Genomic DNA, 15,865 nt, shown 5'->3' with positions numbered 1-15,865 from the left:
TCAACATGTTGTAAGGAAGGAAGAAAACCATAGTTAAATTTCATATAAGTTTGCATTTCTGGCTAGTCACCCAAATATATTACAATGCACACCATATCGATTATAATGCTTTTTTTCCCCTCTTAATGTGTCATGGGTTTTTATTTAGCTACAATGTTGCTTATATTGACCTTATTATTCTACATTTCAAAGTTTGCTATTGTACTTTTTAACAGGTACTGGCTGAAATGTGTTTCCCAAACTGCAGGCGATCACTGCAGTCCATCACTACTTTTAATTGTTTGTTTTTTTTTTCCCCCGGACTTGTTTGTGACAGGACACCTCTCACAGGGATCAGTGACTTCACAGCCACCAAGAACAAGATCATTCATCTCTGCCTGGAGCTCACCACTACAGTTCAACAGGTTTGCACACTTTTTAGGACAACAGGACATGTATAGCCGGCCACTGAGAAACCCACCTATACACAATTGTGAAAAACACTGAGCACATACCAGCCCAGGGGCACAGACATATAGGATCAAGCAAAGGAGAGATTTGTTATGGGAAATGTGGTCTGGCAAGCATGACAGAAGCCCACAACCCTCAGTCTGAACAGATAATTGCAAGCATGGTGTTTTTTGGGGGGAAGCTTTCCACTTGCTACAAGGGAGAACCTCTTTCTGTCCTTTGATCATTGCTTTTGAGTTTTTTTGCATATTGCCTCACCGTTTTCATGTTATTTATTTATTATTTTCAGAGAATTGGTGTCATATTTTGTCATCCTATTGTCGACAGAGTCTGGTAGTTAGTTTTCCAAGAATATGCGAGTGTTCAATGTCTACAGTAGTTTTGAGACCCCAGGTGTTTTTTTTTTAAAAGAGGCTTATTGCATCATAATGAATTCCTTTCCCAGGGTGCATATTTCCTCGCCAGTGTTGGGGATTTCAAAACCTCTGCTGATTTACTGTGGTTGCCCTCGTCATGGTCAACTAGTAGAAGTGGGGGTGTACAATTCCCACACTGCCATGTGAATCACAAAGATTATGGTGTCGACAGGGATACTCAAATACAAATCACAAGGGGCCACACTTGCCTTTTCTTCCTGTGTCACAGATGTGACAAGACTACCGAATCACGCAATTCAAAATTCCAATGCTTCATCTCATAATGCCAATTCAAACTGGAGGAAGTGGCTTTCATCTTCCTGACTTGTTAAGCATGTGGGTCTTGTGGTGGTTGGATGGAGAATTACATGCATATTTTTCAGTGCCTTCTTCTTTTAATTGCCAATTTTCACTGTTCACTTGCGAACACACCATTTCTGTAGAGGTTAGCCTCCTACATCTGTCGAAGTGTCAACACAGAGGGCCACCTTTTAAGTGCTACTTTTGGAGAATAGGTGCTTCATAGATGCTCAAAGCATTGAGCAGTTACAATTTAATGGCACATCTTAAGGGGATTGTGAAAGGTAGGAATAGATATCAACAAATCTTAATATGTCACCCTCCTTGCTCTTTGGGCATTCTGTGAGTGATGTGCTTACTGCTTAATAAGAGTTTGTATGTGATGCGTGAGTGATTCGAATTCTAAGGGTGGCATCAGTTTTGAACACAAGTTGTTTTTCAGGTCATGCAATTTACATCTGCTTGAATGAAACCTGTGTTTACATGTGCAATAAGACTCAATCGTGAAACTGTGAAGATGTTGCACATCTTGAATGACACGTTTTAAATTTAGGTCTCACTCCTTCAGATTCATTCCAATGTTATTCATTGTTCTTTTTTTTTCGACTGATGTTTTGAACAACCTTGTGTCATCCAAAGGTTTGAATCGGAAAATACTTTGGAACATTTAATCCACACAATATGATTTACGTGTTGCAGTCATGGCTTTTATTTTGAAGTCCCGACGTGTTCCCACACCGTGCCACCACTATGTATCTCATCGTTGCTCAACCATACAAATCTGCTCTGGTGGCAGATCAAAGGCCCGAAAGCCTCTTAGAAACAGTCATCTAATCCACTCTGGGAGGGTGTGTGTGTGTTGGGGCAAGTCCAAAAGCGTGAAGGATTGCTTCACTCGCCGAATTGTCATTTTGACTGTTTATTGACTGTTAGTTATGATTCAGCTTCAGGCACATCTACAGGGTAAATCTGAGGTTCAGGAAGGCATTTTGGAAAAATGATTTGCTCCATCATTTTCACTTTATGTATTGATGGAGTCAAAAGATATTGCAACTTCATAGAAATTGTGCCAAGCAGTGCCTGTCAAACAATGTGATTGTTTTCTTTCGTGGCCTTTGAACACAGCAACTTTCCTTTTGGATTGGGCAAAAGTATCTGAAATGTGAAATGTATCGGTAATACTAGTGTAGCTGTATCTCTCACTCGTTCTGAATACTCCACTTTATTTGTCCTTGTCTTTAGAGAGAAAGCTGTAATGAAGTACATGTTGGAGACCAGTCTACTGTGTATCAGACGCAACATATCATCAGTGTTTTTCCCCATTTTCTTTTTACGCTAGCTTTTCATAAAGTGATGGAAATGTGGCAGTCACGTGCACATGACTTTGCCATAGCAGCTAAATATTTTGAACAGATGTTGAAGCACGGCTCTTTCACACTACATTTTGGCATGTCGAAAGATTATAAAATGTATTCATGGAGCACTAGAAGCAGACAGCAAACCAAACACATCTTTATAAGTATAATTGATCACTGATGCTAGCCTTTGGTCCACGGGAATCTGAAAACTATTCACCTTTTGTGCGCCACGACGGACGGGGAAATAACTATTTGCACCTGTTGAAACCCCTGTAAAGCGTATTGGCCTATATCTATACATCTATATTTATATCTATCTACTGTATATACAGTATATATAGGTGATTATCTTTTAAAATGGTTGTATCTCGCTGTGTGGTTAGATGTGGTAATAGAGAAGGGTGTTAACCAAGTTTGGCTTTTTATCACATGCCGGCGATGGATAGTAGCAGCAAACCAAAAGGACCTACACCCTTCAAAGTATTTAAGGATTTTCAGCGATCAATCTTTACATCGACGTGCTGCTTTCCCATGGCTCCATTTTCTGTCCACTTCGATTTGGCCGCCATTAACTTTTGCCGTCCGTAATGTTGCACTCACGTGATTACGTGACACAGCTGCAACAGGTCAATAGAAGTCAAGGCAAACTCATTTATCCCCCATTGTATATCTGCACAAAGGATTTGAAAAAAAAAATATCTATCTTTGTTATAGAGCACACATGTTGTCATTACAACTGTTCATACTTTTTAGCCTGCATTTTATTTGTGCATCGATTTCAGGTTTGTTGCATGTTAACGTGGATTCTTTGTTGTCAAGATCTGAATGAAGCATTTCACCTGTGTTTTGATGGATGGCCTCCTTTTTGGTAGCACCCGTCCGTGTAAGAGCCAGTTTTGAAAACAAACAGCCCCCACCCCCACAGACGGGGAGAACCCCGATCCTTTCAGTCTCTTTTCACCAGGGTTGACACAGTTGTCAGGGGAGGCTGTTGCCTCAGCTGTGTGCAGTCCAGCTGCAGTGAAAGCACTCTTTTGGCTACGTTTAGCCTCCAAGTTGACTTCGCAGAACTGATCGCTGGGTCATCTCTCTGAAATGAAATGCACAGCTACTATGGCTTTTTGGACTTGATGCTACTACTGTAGTGACCAAAAAGGCCTCCACTTAGGAGCCCCGTTTGGTTGAAGATTTTCTTTTCATTGTTCAGGTCACTTTATCGGGCCCAATGTCACCTGCACTTTGTTCCGACATGCTTCAGTGGCCTTTAAGTCCCAATGATGAACCACTGGGGGGAGTCGTGTGATTATCGTTCCCGTCAATTTAAGCAGGGATGCAATTTTAATGTACAGGCTGTTTTGTTTTGTTTTTTTTGGCAGTTCTCAATTTTCCATACCTGGATAGCTAATTGTTTTTTCACCAACTCCTGTTATGACTGCATCTTCTGTTACATTGTTGTTTGCTGCTCCGGTTCCTAATTCCTTTTCTTCCCTTTTAACAGGACTGCTGTGTTTATGAGATGGAAGAAAAAATCCTAGAAGTAGTAAGTATCCTCTATGCATGCTTCACTATCTATCTAGGGTTTTATCTCAGCACCCGGTTTGTTGTTCTTGTTTGACAGTGACGATGGGTCTAAGACATTGCCTCTTGCAACCAGGCCATTAGTCAATGAATGCTTCCTTTTGCAGACACTGTTCGGGCTCCAGGGGCTTCCTGTAGCTCACGTTTGCACTTTCTCTCAAGCAGAGTTTTTAAAATATAGCCCAGATTTACACATTGTTAATTTAATAATATTAATTGAAAACACTAAACACACAAAAACTGATCACTGAATGGATACTCCATGTACTTTGTACAATAGTATACACTCACATCTTCATACTTGGCTTTAACTATGAAATCCCTCAAGAATCATCAGTGGAAAGGCCCATCTAATGAGGAAAAACTCAATGAAATGCATGGGATTAATTTGAATGCTCCGAGAACACAGATGCATTGAACTGATCCAATCAGATTAAACATGGTTTTAACATGGAGGCATACACGGAGTCAAAAGCAGCTTTCATGATGACTTCCTCGTCAGTCGGCGCATTCGAGGATAGAGGGGATTTATTCACCCCTCCCTTTTAAGTCATAACTCACCAAAGCGGGACATCACTGTCCAAAGTGCTCGTTCACACAGCCGCTGTGCCTCTGCACTTTGAGATTATTATAGAATTGATCTTTTCAATCATTTGATATATTTTGGTTTGTTTGATCCTTTTCCAGTCCAAGATTTTGAACAACATCTGTGATCAGACTGTGAGAACCACCTCTGACCCTCTGATGAGCCAGTCTGCTTGCTTGGAGGAAGTCCAGCTGACCAATATCAAACCCGGTGAAGGACTGGTAAGGAATGTTTCGTCTGACCCTCGTAGATGTTCCATTTTTAAAAGTATTCATAAAAATATGAAGTACACTGTTTTTGTGTTTCCTGTCCAGGGGATGTATATTAAGTCGACATATGATGGCTTACATGTCATTACTGGAACCACAGAACATGTAGGTATTAACAAAAAAATAGCACTTCCCTCTCACCTTCCTCATTTCCATTTCACATTTCCTCCTCCAGTTGTAAAAGCGTGCAATTTATAAATTCTTAAGAAGTCTTTAACTGTTAATGCTTGTGAAAATTTCATGTTTTTGCGCATACACAAACATTCTATGCTGTTCCGCCTGAGTCAGCGATGACACATTCAGGCAGCGACTCATGCGCCAGTATCACTCTTACGTATGGATCCGTTTGCCTCCGGCTCTTCTTGTGAATCACGATCTGAATCATCCACAACAGTCCTTTGTGTTGGATGTTTTCCCACTGTTTGAGTAGAATTTGAATTCATTATATCGTCAATAAAAGATGGGACACAATCTGAACTAATGTATTGGATTTAAAATTTGACACTTATTGAACAATTGTGCTTGTTCTTCAGTCCCCTGCTGACCTGACCAGGAAGATCCACGCTGGTGATGAAGTGATTCAAGTCAATCAACAGACAGTGGTGAGAATATTACTTGATGCAGTTTTATACATTCATATCACAGTATTTCGTAGGGCATAATGTAGTATTGCTAGCAAATGTTAATGAGACAGTGTGTGTGTTCTACTCCTGTCATCCAGGTGGGTTGGCAGCTGAAAAACCTGGTCATGAAACTAAGGGAGGATCCCAAAGGTGTGTTCCTCCTCTTAAAGAAGCGACCCACAGGAACAACGGGTTTTACCCCCGCCCCTCTCAAGAATATGCGCTGGAAGCCTCCTGTACCTCAGGTAGATCGGCACTTCCTCCTACGCATGTCTAGTCATTATCTATCAATTATAAGCTTTTTACAGGCAGGAATCCAAAGCAACAAGCCCAGACAAGCCTGAATAAGGCTCTCTGAAGAGTTCAGTGCACGGGTTCTTCATCATAAATGGCATAGTCCCGTGATTCAGTGAGGGAGATAAAAAGGCCATGATTTAGTGGCAGGATTCTGCTCATATTTTATCTGGTTAATTAGAAACAAGAGCCCGGGACGTTGCTATTAAAATGAAACACAACTTGCAATGATCCATGGCAATCAGGCATCGTACAAATGTGCAAATATTAAGTGACAATCTGCTTTTCTTAACAGCGAGTGAATGAGAAGCATTTTTGCACTTGAGTCTCCTTAAGCAGATGTCAAATAAACAAAGCAGCTGTGAAACTGGACGGCTTAAATTCAAATTGCTCTTTTGTCAGATTGTGCAACCTCCATTTGTAGTCATAGAATGAGATAAGTGTGTTTTTGAGAAAAGGCTCTCATCGCAAAGGTGACTGCTGTCAACATGCCCACAGTACCTTGTTTTAACAAGTAGTCACAGATATCAGTGTTGGCCATCACAGTTTATCATGGACTCCTACAACAAAAACAGCGACAGGTCTTCTGTTTTAGGCTTGAATGAATGCTTTGCTGTATTGTTTTATTGTTTTATGTGTACAGCCGTGCGGAGATCCGTATACCGGTATAAAGGCTATTTTATTCATTTACAGTCTTTGTTGTCAAATCATCAAACACTCACTGGGTCATTCCATAAATGAAGTACATTTCGGCTTCAACATTGTTGAAAAATAAACCTTTCATTTTCTAATTTTCTGCTACATATTCATGAGTAATAGCTAAACTATCAGTGATTTGATTTCCTAAGCTTAGATCAATGGTACACTTTTTATGACATGATTTATTTGGTCTTTACAATACCTGCCACTGTAATGACATCGACAGGCTTGCTTGTAACAGGGTTGCAAATCCGGACGAATGTTAGCTTTCGTTTAGGGGTAGAAGCTACAGATTTTTAGCTAACTGTTACTGCTTACCAAGAGGACAAACATGTAAATTAAGATATATTACTTTTTTAATAGAATTGTGGTATTCTGATCATATGCAGAACAGGGTTGCGTGCATGTTGTGGGACACGCGTTCCATCAATGATCATTCTTATTTATGTTTATTCAAACAAATGTTCCCACAGATACGGGAAACATAATTGAAACACATTTTATTTAAAAAAAAAAAAAAAAAAAAAGCGAAATGAAAATTTGATTTCAAGTATTTTATTTGAGGTTCACTTTGGTCAATAGTTTTTTTTTCTCTGACATTTACTCGTCCTGAGATTTGGTCTCAATGTACCGGTACTCAGAAATTGCATTATCTTACTATTTTGTATGTGGATTATTTCAAATTTGATGGGTGGGACGCAAAATGTCCTCAAATTCTGAAATGACCCCACTGTCAAGTGTATTACTAAGGTTAGATCGGAAAAGCGATTGAAGGCGCCATGTTGTTGTGTATGCTAGCGATTGTTTGGCTTATTTTGCTGTCTTTTCCAGAACAATTCCTGTATGATCCGAGCCCAGTCCCCCTGCAGTACGGCTAACGGATCAACCAAAAAGGAGAAACCAGCGTTCCTTGATTTTTACATCCCGCCTCCCCCTCAAATGCCGTACACGCCAAGGTGAAACATCTCATTTGTGCAGTATTTTTGATACACTGCTGCACAAAGGTGTGAAGTTGGAAGCTGCTTGGAATCTTGGTCAAAGCCTTTTTGTTTGGAGTTTTGCTGTGTACTTTCATGACGCTTTTCTTCAGGCACTCCTCTTTACTCCAGCAGGTCAAACACATTCATATACAGCATGTTAGGTTAGTTGAAGACTCTTAACGTGCCTATTTTATGTCCGACAGCCTCTTGTCTATGCTTCCTGCTTCTCAGCACCCTTAGCAAGCTTTGATAGGCTCTGGCTCCGGCTGTGACCCTAAAAAAAGTGGATTAGACTATGGAGGGAAGATTGCTTGAACAAGTTTATTAAACAGATGCAACAAGATGCAAGTTGTTTCTTAGTATCCTTCCTTCCTAATAAGTAGCTGCAGCCTGACATTTACCTCCTACAGAATAGTCTGTTCTGCTTTTTTCCAACCCACTCTGCTCCCACAAATCCCACCACCGTCCTGATGCAATGACTCTTATCTTCCTCCTCCAGGGAGATGACAACATTGTTCCACATTCGTATAGATCATAGAGGGACACTTTTTTTAAGCTATGTCTTTGCCATATACAAATCATGCTTTGTTTTGTGCTGTTAAAAATAGTCCTGCACTGTTGTACTTGTTTGCAGAGAGGGAAGAACAGACGCCTTCTCTAGCTTTATTAAAAGGCCAAAAGGCTCAGAGTCGCCCAATTCCTTCCTGGACCAGGAGAGTAGGAAACGCTGCACCATTGCAGATTATGACAAACTAAGTGTCGGCTATCCAATCGATGCCAATGTCATCCAGCCCAGAATGAGGGAGCACAAGAATTCTCGTGGTTTGTACTTTTTAATCATATGCATTTCTCCTATGTGCCGTTAATACAGTGATTCCAAACCAGGGTGCCGTGGCACTCTAGTGTGCCATGAGGTTCATCGGGGTGAGCCGATTCCACATAATTTATCTACAAATCCTGTTTTATTAACAACAAATATGTATTTATGAATCCATCTCTGCCAGTAACATGTAGTGACAGGCAGAACAGTTAAATTTAATGGCAGAAGGGACAAGAAACCTGGAGCCATTTATACAAGAGAAAAGGTCGTGGTTTACTGCGAGTACACCAACTTTGTGTTCAATTACACCTGACCAAATTTCATGCCGTGATTTTTTGAGCCAATTGAGAAGAAGTATTCAGTATTCATAGTTTTTGTGACATTTTCGTGGTGGCATGAGGTACCTCTAATGTAAAATACGTGCCTTGGCTTTATAAACGCATGAACATATAATACAGTACAGTAGTTCATATAACTGATACTCTCCCATGTTTTCTAGGTAAGCCCCGGCCACTCTCCATGCCTGTGGATACTTGTGTTGCAATTATAGATCCCTTTGCTAAGCCATGGGCACAGAACAGGAAAGGTATTAACAGCATTCTTGTTTCAATACAGTATTCCAGCTACAATTTTACTTTACTTGGACACACTTGTTTGTTCTGCTTGCTTATTAAGTCATTCCTGTACCAAGCAACGCCATTTACTTTTGGTATGATGCCCAAGTTTTCCAGTCATAACTTGCTTATGGTAGAGGTTCCGATCATTTCCACCATTAGTTTTCTGTTGTTTTCTTTTGCTTTGATTGAATTTATTGGCGGCACCTGTCACACTGCAGTGATGCATCTGTTACGATGCAAGCCTTACGTTTTATAGTTACAAACTGTATCACGTTGAGCAGCCTTGGCCTGTACCACCATAGACAAAAGCAGCTTTCAATATGCTCTGGATATTTTTTTAAAGATGCATAGCAAATCTAAAATGACTTATTATTCTGTCAAGGTGAGGACCTCATGTTTAGATACCTGAGCAATGAGAGGATCCCCACCATAGCCGAGGAAGTGGCATCAGCGTCTCCGTCCACCTGCATGCCGACCGGGGAGCGTCGGCTAGTCAGATTGGACCATATCCGAGGCAGTCGCTACTACTCAAACTCCGACCTCCACAACAGCGCCACCATCCCCTACCAGGAGGATGTCAAGAAAGCGCCAGTAGCTGCGGTCTCCAAGCGCACAACGGCCGAACATTCGCTACTGGTCAGTTGGATCACGAGACTTAAACTGTTGACTCAATGATGATCCGCTTCCTATTTGGGGCTTCCTGTTCCTGTTTCCTCGGTGCCTTAGATTTTTAAAGTCTGGCTATTTTTTGCCGGCAGCTTGTGACTCTCTTGCACTCTCTTGCCAACTCTGTTTCCCTGGTTTTGACTACTCGTACCAACTACTACTCATCCACACAGTCTGCATTTGTCGTACCAGTGTCCGACATAAAGCCTTTCTTCTTGGTGACCCAATGAGCCAGTTTGTGGTGGCCCTGTCAGAAGCGTCACTGAGCCTGTATGGCCATTATATAATACATTAGTTTTCGTCACTATTTGGCTTATCAATAGAGGGTTAATAGAGTTTGGACAAAATGAAATTGATAAAAATAAAATGAAGAGGGAAAAATTACAATAAGAATACTTGAAAACGATTGAAAGTGTTTTTAGATAAGCAGGATAAATAGTATACAGTTATTGCTGAGTAAAATTAATTAGTTTTTATTATTACCTATGCTTCAGCAAAACAATTGATGCTGTGTTAACAATAGGAATGACACACTGCCGTAAAGTGTCATGGTGTTGGTGCTCGTTGTGCACTACAACCTTGATGATGAATAAAGCTTTTGTTAGCATTTTTTTTCTGCACACTATTGGACAGAATAGTCTTATAATGAAGCTTCACGTTGTGTCGCTGCCCGTATTCCTTGCTGCAATTCCGTTGTCCCCCTGCTGCTGGAACAAATCAATTAGCGTCAGGGGACATGAGGCTAACCCCGATTCATGCCCTTGTATCCATTCAAGCAAGCACGTTTTGTTCTTGCATCATTTAAAACATCCTGCTTCTGCCAGCTTATGTCAGAAATCAATGCACTTTTGCACCAAAAATTGACTTGGAAATTTGTACTGGCCTGACCAAGCCAGCGTCTGAAGGTAGGTAGTGTTTGTGGCCCGACAGCGGTGTATTGCCCTGGGCCATCGGGCCACCATTAATGTCGAACCCTGAATACTGTACTAAGCACATTACATCTTCACTCCTTTAACCCTGACTACAACTAAGTCTCATCTTGCCCTCAACATAATCCGTTTCTTCAGGTTAGGATACTGTGCTGTCTGTGACCCACAATGTACATATTACGTTATGCCTCTGCCTGGTATTATTTTGGTCATTTTCCTATTTTTGTTCTGTTTCCATCAATAAGTTATAAACTGAGGACCACGCTGTTTTTGTGAATGCAATTGTGCATGTTTTCGATTCCTTTTATGATAGCCCCTCGATAGCGTTTTCCTCTGCCGATGGTTGCCTCTTGTAAGCTATGCATATCCTTCCAATAATCGTTTTGATTGTCACTTCAATTGCTGCGATGGTTGGAGAAAGGATGTTTTCATCGCCGTCACTAACAAATGTTTGTGTTGGGTTGAGCGTAGTATTTTTCAGTTTTGTTTCAGTTTACTCTGCCATTACCCAACTCATGGGGAGCATACATGCAGCTGGATTACAATAATAACTGGCCTTTTTTAAACCAGGGTGTTAGTTACTTTTGAACCAATGTTTTTGTCCACACAGGTCAACTTACCTTGTGCTAGCTCATGCAATGGAAAGACTTCGGATCACATCAGACAGTATTGTTTAAAAGTAATGTACTGAGAGCAAGGTTCCGTTATTGCTTGATATGCCTTTTTGTAATAAAGTGCATAGCATTTTATTAAAAAGTACCGTTTGTTGCAGTCATTTTTCGTATTGTCTTTATTTTACCATTGCGTGTGAAGTTACTGCTTCAAGATTAACCATGTTCTAACACGTGTTGTTTTCATTTAGTTCAATGCTCATTCAGCTTCTGGATCCAATTTTTTTTTTCCCCTGATAAAATGACCTCAGAGATACGTTACAGTTTGACTTTTTCACTGCACGTGAATGCAGCACGAAGCTATAGAGCCTTCTGCCTTTCTAACCTTCTCTGAACTCCACTTGTGTTTTTGAAGCATGTGGTGTAACAGGATAGCTAACGTCAAGGTACCTTGTGCGTGTGCGTGTGTGTGGATCAGGCAATGATGGTTATGAATGCACCTTCCTCTTTGATGAACCTTTAAACTCCAGATGGTGGACCATATGCCAAAAAAGCAGGTTTACCATGAAGGAGTTCTTATTTCTACTCATAGGTTGTTGTCTATAAAACATTTAAAAATGAGGGTAGCATGACACCGCCTGGCAGCTTTTGCCCCTTTTCACTGATCGAAATGAACTCTCAACCTTAGCCTGGGTTTCTGCTGCATGCGTTTTGCTAATCTTTTCTGTTTCTCCTTCCATCTATCCGGCTCTTGCCCATGCTTGCAGCGCTAGTTTCCTGCGATCTTCAATAATTTGCACCTTCTGAAGGTCTGAGGTTTGCCTAAATACCACCCGCACTTCTTTCAACTCAACCCATCAAGTTAACCACTAACTCGTTATGCCAGCTCACATCACAAACATCTGTAAGCCAATGGTATGTTGACTCACAATTGAGTGTGAATCACAGATGGATAGACATAATGATGAAAAATGATTTATTCATGTCCAAACTGTTTAAAATTTAAATGCATAGACCAAGATACTTCATCTAGTTATTACAATTAAAGTGAAAGTAGTGTTTCAGATTGATTAATTTCAAATGGAACATAAAGCATGAACTTTTTTATGTATCGCAGGAACCCGACTGGCACTCTAGCAGAGACTTCCTCAACCGGTGAGTCTTTGCCCACTTTCATCAACACATTCATGCGGTGTTCAGCTTGTACATCAAATGTCAAAAACAAGATGTGGGCGAGTCACATTTTCCTTCATCAGACTGGGCCTGTGGAATTGTTTCAAAATGAAACAGGGGGATCAGTGGGTGGGCTGCTTTTACCGGGCGGGTTTTAAACACAGGACAGGTGGCGAGAGCTGTGGGGTGGGCAACACTCAGATCAGGGGTGGCATCATTTGAAGTGCCAAAATTACAGCATATAAAGTCAGATGATTAAAAAGTCAAAGTTGTTTCATAAACATGATAAACTGAGACTTAAACATCAACGCCTGGGTCTTAAATTTAGGGAAGTGAAAGATCAAAGAAAATAAGATTGCAGAATTGGCCCATGACCTTGTACTGTTCCAGGAGGTTCACCTATTGTGGAACTCATGTTCAGCCTTGTTGTTTCATGACGCAGAGCATCCCACTTTACTTCACAACATTTTAATGAAGATGTATTATTTTACCCATATTAATTTAGCATCCTATTCCCTCCAAAAAGATTGTCATATGGCATTCATACTATATTTGTGTTTAGGGACTGTAGACTAATGTCAACAGTCTCCGCATCTCACTGCTGTACACCTTGCCAAATTTTGTCCATGACAAAATCTACAATGTCGACGAAACGTTCTGTGCAGCATTTTAAAAACTGTCAGTTGTTTGTAGGCGGGGGCGGAGTTGTTTTTGGAACGTAACCCCCGTGATAAACGATGTATTACTGTAATTTGGGAATTAAGTTGTAGCAAGAAGGCAAAAAGGCCGCTTGGGTAACTGAAGGCACTGTTTGCTAATTTCAAAACTGACCCGTCGGATCTCGGGAGTGTCTTCACAGGTCGGGAATTCTCGCGATCTATCAGATTAGCTAGTCTGGATCATTACGATTTTTTCAAGCGTCTCTGTAAGAATATTTGTCAAATGTCACTCTTGTTGTTCCTGAGAGAAGGCCTGAATCACAATTGCTTCGGGTTCATCCCAAAACTTCTTCATGGCACAGGTTTTTTCCAACCAAACTCATCCCAACATGCCTTCATGGGTCTTGCTTTGTGCACTGGGGCATAAGTGATAGCAACAGAGAAAGGCGTTCCTCAAGCTGTTCCGACGATGCTAAAAAAATGTTAATTGTCCTTGAGAAATGTTAATTTCTCACTATTTAATATGTGGTTGAATTGGGATTCAAGGAAGGTTCTGTCCAACCCTTGATTGATTAAAATGTCAATAGAAACATCTCAAAAGTACACATTAAGTAGCCTTCATCTTCAGAGTCTCAGAAGCACAGCATCCTTCCGTGACAAATGACGACATCTGAGGCTTCCTCTTTCCTCCATATTTCGTCACCCATGACACCAGTGTCTCCTCCGCTCTCGTTTACGCAGCCCGATGAAGCGTGACTCCCCACTTTAACGCCATGATCGATGACTCATGTCACCTTCCCACCTACATGCCTCTATTCTAGGTAGCAAAAACATCACAGCCAATTTGTCGCCCGCTCAATCACATCAAATGACTCCTATTTACAATAAATAAACGGATGCGATGCTAATCGGTTGACTCATTGGCGTGGGAGTGTGCTGACGTATAGCGATACAGGGCAAGGCATTGGTTAAGGGCAGGGAATATGACTGATGCAGGAATTAATCGGCTGTCATCATCGTTTTAAGAGGGAAATGTACAAAAACAAATTAGTTTTCCACATGACAGCACATTTAATGTGATGCAGCATTGGTTAACATTCTCATGTCACACGCATCGACTTGGTTTGGCTCCATGAAGGACAAAAAGCAGACAAACACATCTTAATCGATTAATTCATTAATGGGCTTGAGTCCTTTCTTTGACATGCATTCAACACATTTCGTATAACTGTTTGGAGAAGGCCATTTTCTTCTGTCCGGGCACAAAGCAATCTCCACAGAGGCATGCTTGGCTGTTCTTTGTACGAAATTTGAAAGCCCTGACCTCAATCCTATCAAACACTTTAAATATAGAATTTTGATGCTTGGCCAACACTCGTGTCAGTGGGACTCATCTGTTCGTCAATTCATAACTCGGCCTTCAGAGGTTTTCCACAGTCAAAAATATCAACATTGTGGGAAATAATATCTATTGTACTCTAAATAGTTTAAATGATTCTAACCTTTTTGGCATATTAGTAGCCTGCCTACCGTCAGCACTCGTAACTTACTGCAGTGTTGGCCTATCTGCCGGGAGTATTTGGTAGCTGTTGAAAAAGAGGTGAGAAGTGTCAGCTATGAGATATATTCACTGTCCATTATAGGAGGCGAATCCACAATTTAAATCGAAAATAATGTTCTATTTTAATTGATATTGAAATATATTGTGATATCTTGTTTGTCGTTAAATGCATTCATTGCATTGCGTAATGCTAAGGCAAAATATTATAGTTAATGTAGCTCGATTGTATGGCTGTACCTAATATTGCCGCAATCCTTTTGTTTCACTGTTGCTGTCGTAATGTGGGCATCAGTTTGTTGTGTGCTTCTATGTGACAGGATGGCCTGTTTTCTTCCTTTCCTTTCAACCAAATCGTGTTGTTTTTGTTTAAGAAAAAACAAACATTTTAAAAAACAAAAAGAGATGGAAAGTCGAGTTATAATACTTGGGTTGGATTTTTCCCTTTACATTTTGTTTATGACTTTATTTTTTTTCTATTCAGTTAGTTTAAATTAGTATTTTGAGCAAGCCTGTTTAGTTTTTTTGTAAGTTATTTGTTTTATTTTATTTTGGATTGATTTTACTTTTTTCATATGCGGAGTTTTTTAATTTGTTGAGTGTGAGATGTTTTTGTTAAGATCATTCATTTTTATTTTTGTCATTTTTAGTTTGACTGATTTTGTACGTTTTCGTTCACTGTAATAACCTCAATCAGAAGAGGGAAAAGGGTTAAGCAACTGCAATGTGCAGGGAAAGAAGCTTCCATTTTTGTTGCCTTAAATTACAGGGTGAGGCCCGTCTGGGATGCACTGTTTATTTTCAGCTTTGGGAGCCCATGTTGCTGTGTCAGTTTTGCCAAGTGCATTATCAAAACCACTGGTACCAACCTACCACATTCCAACCATTAAAAAATCTTCCACGGAATCTGCCAGAATCAGTCTATCCGTGCCATCTTGCAATAGATTGTGTGGTTCAGAGAAAGTCGCAATCTGTACATGTTTGCGTGAGATGCTGATACCGTACTTATGTGGGACGGTTATTTGATGTTCAGATATTTTCTGTGGTGTCCTGTCGATTAAAGTCTTCTCCTTGCTTTTGCAGGTATAATCAACCAAATATGCGATCCTGGTCCTTCTCTCAAGCTGTAAGTATGCTTGCTGTCTCTGTCAAGCGAAAACAAAATTCTGCAGAAATGTGGGTTACTTTTGAAAATGTGATTCGAGAAGATGGGCATTCCAGTGATGTAGAAACTTGCACACTAAAATTTTGTTGAAAATGTAACTTCTGCAATTAAAAA

At 40.5% G+C, this 15,865-nt stretch overlaps 1 protein-coding gene across 1 annotated transcript in view; it reads left to right on the top strand.

The window, feature by feature from the left end:
• LOC127615229 (connector enhancer of kinase suppressor of ras 3-like) overlaps positions 1 to 11,360 on the top strand; it is a 32,147-nt gene extending 20,787 nt beyond the window's left edge. Inside the window, exons 4-13 of the mRNA XM_052086849.1 lie at positions 317 to 404; positions 4,023 to 4,064; positions 4,790 to 4,909; positions 5,003 to 5,062; positions 5,491 to 5,559; positions 5,679 to 5,825; positions 7,405 to 7,529; positions 8,188 to 8,375; positions 8,873 to 8,959; positions 9,373 to 11,360. Of these exons, the coding sequence (XP_051942809.1) occupies positions 317 to 404; positions 4,023 to 4,064; positions 4,790 to 4,909; positions 5,003 to 5,062; positions 5,491 to 5,559; positions 5,679 to 5,825; positions 7,405 to 7,529; positions 8,188 to 8,375; positions 8,873 to 8,959; positions 9,373 to 9,665 (1,219 nt within the window). The 3' untranslated portion in view covers positions 9,666 to 11,360. The remainder of the gene's footprint in view (positions 1 to 316; positions 405 to 4,022; positions 4,065 to 4,789; positions 4,910 to 5,002; positions 5,063 to 5,490; positions 5,560 to 5,678; positions 5,826 to 7,404; positions 7,530 to 8,187; positions 8,376 to 8,872; positions 8,960 to 9,372) is intronic.
• Positions 11,361 to 15,865: the final 4,505 nt, after the last annotated feature.

This window comes from Hippocampus zosterae, chromosome 14 (assembly GCF_025434085.1).
Source record: "Hippocampus zosterae strain Florida chromosome 14, ASM2543408v3, whole genome shotgun sequence".
Classification (NCBI taxonomy): Eukaryota; Metazoa; Chordata; class Actinopteri; order Syngnathiformes; family Syngnathidae; genus Hippocampus; species Hippocampus zosterae.
The sequence above is the reverse complement of the archived record's forward strand: the minus strand, read 5'-3'. Positions and strand labels throughout refer to the sequence as shown.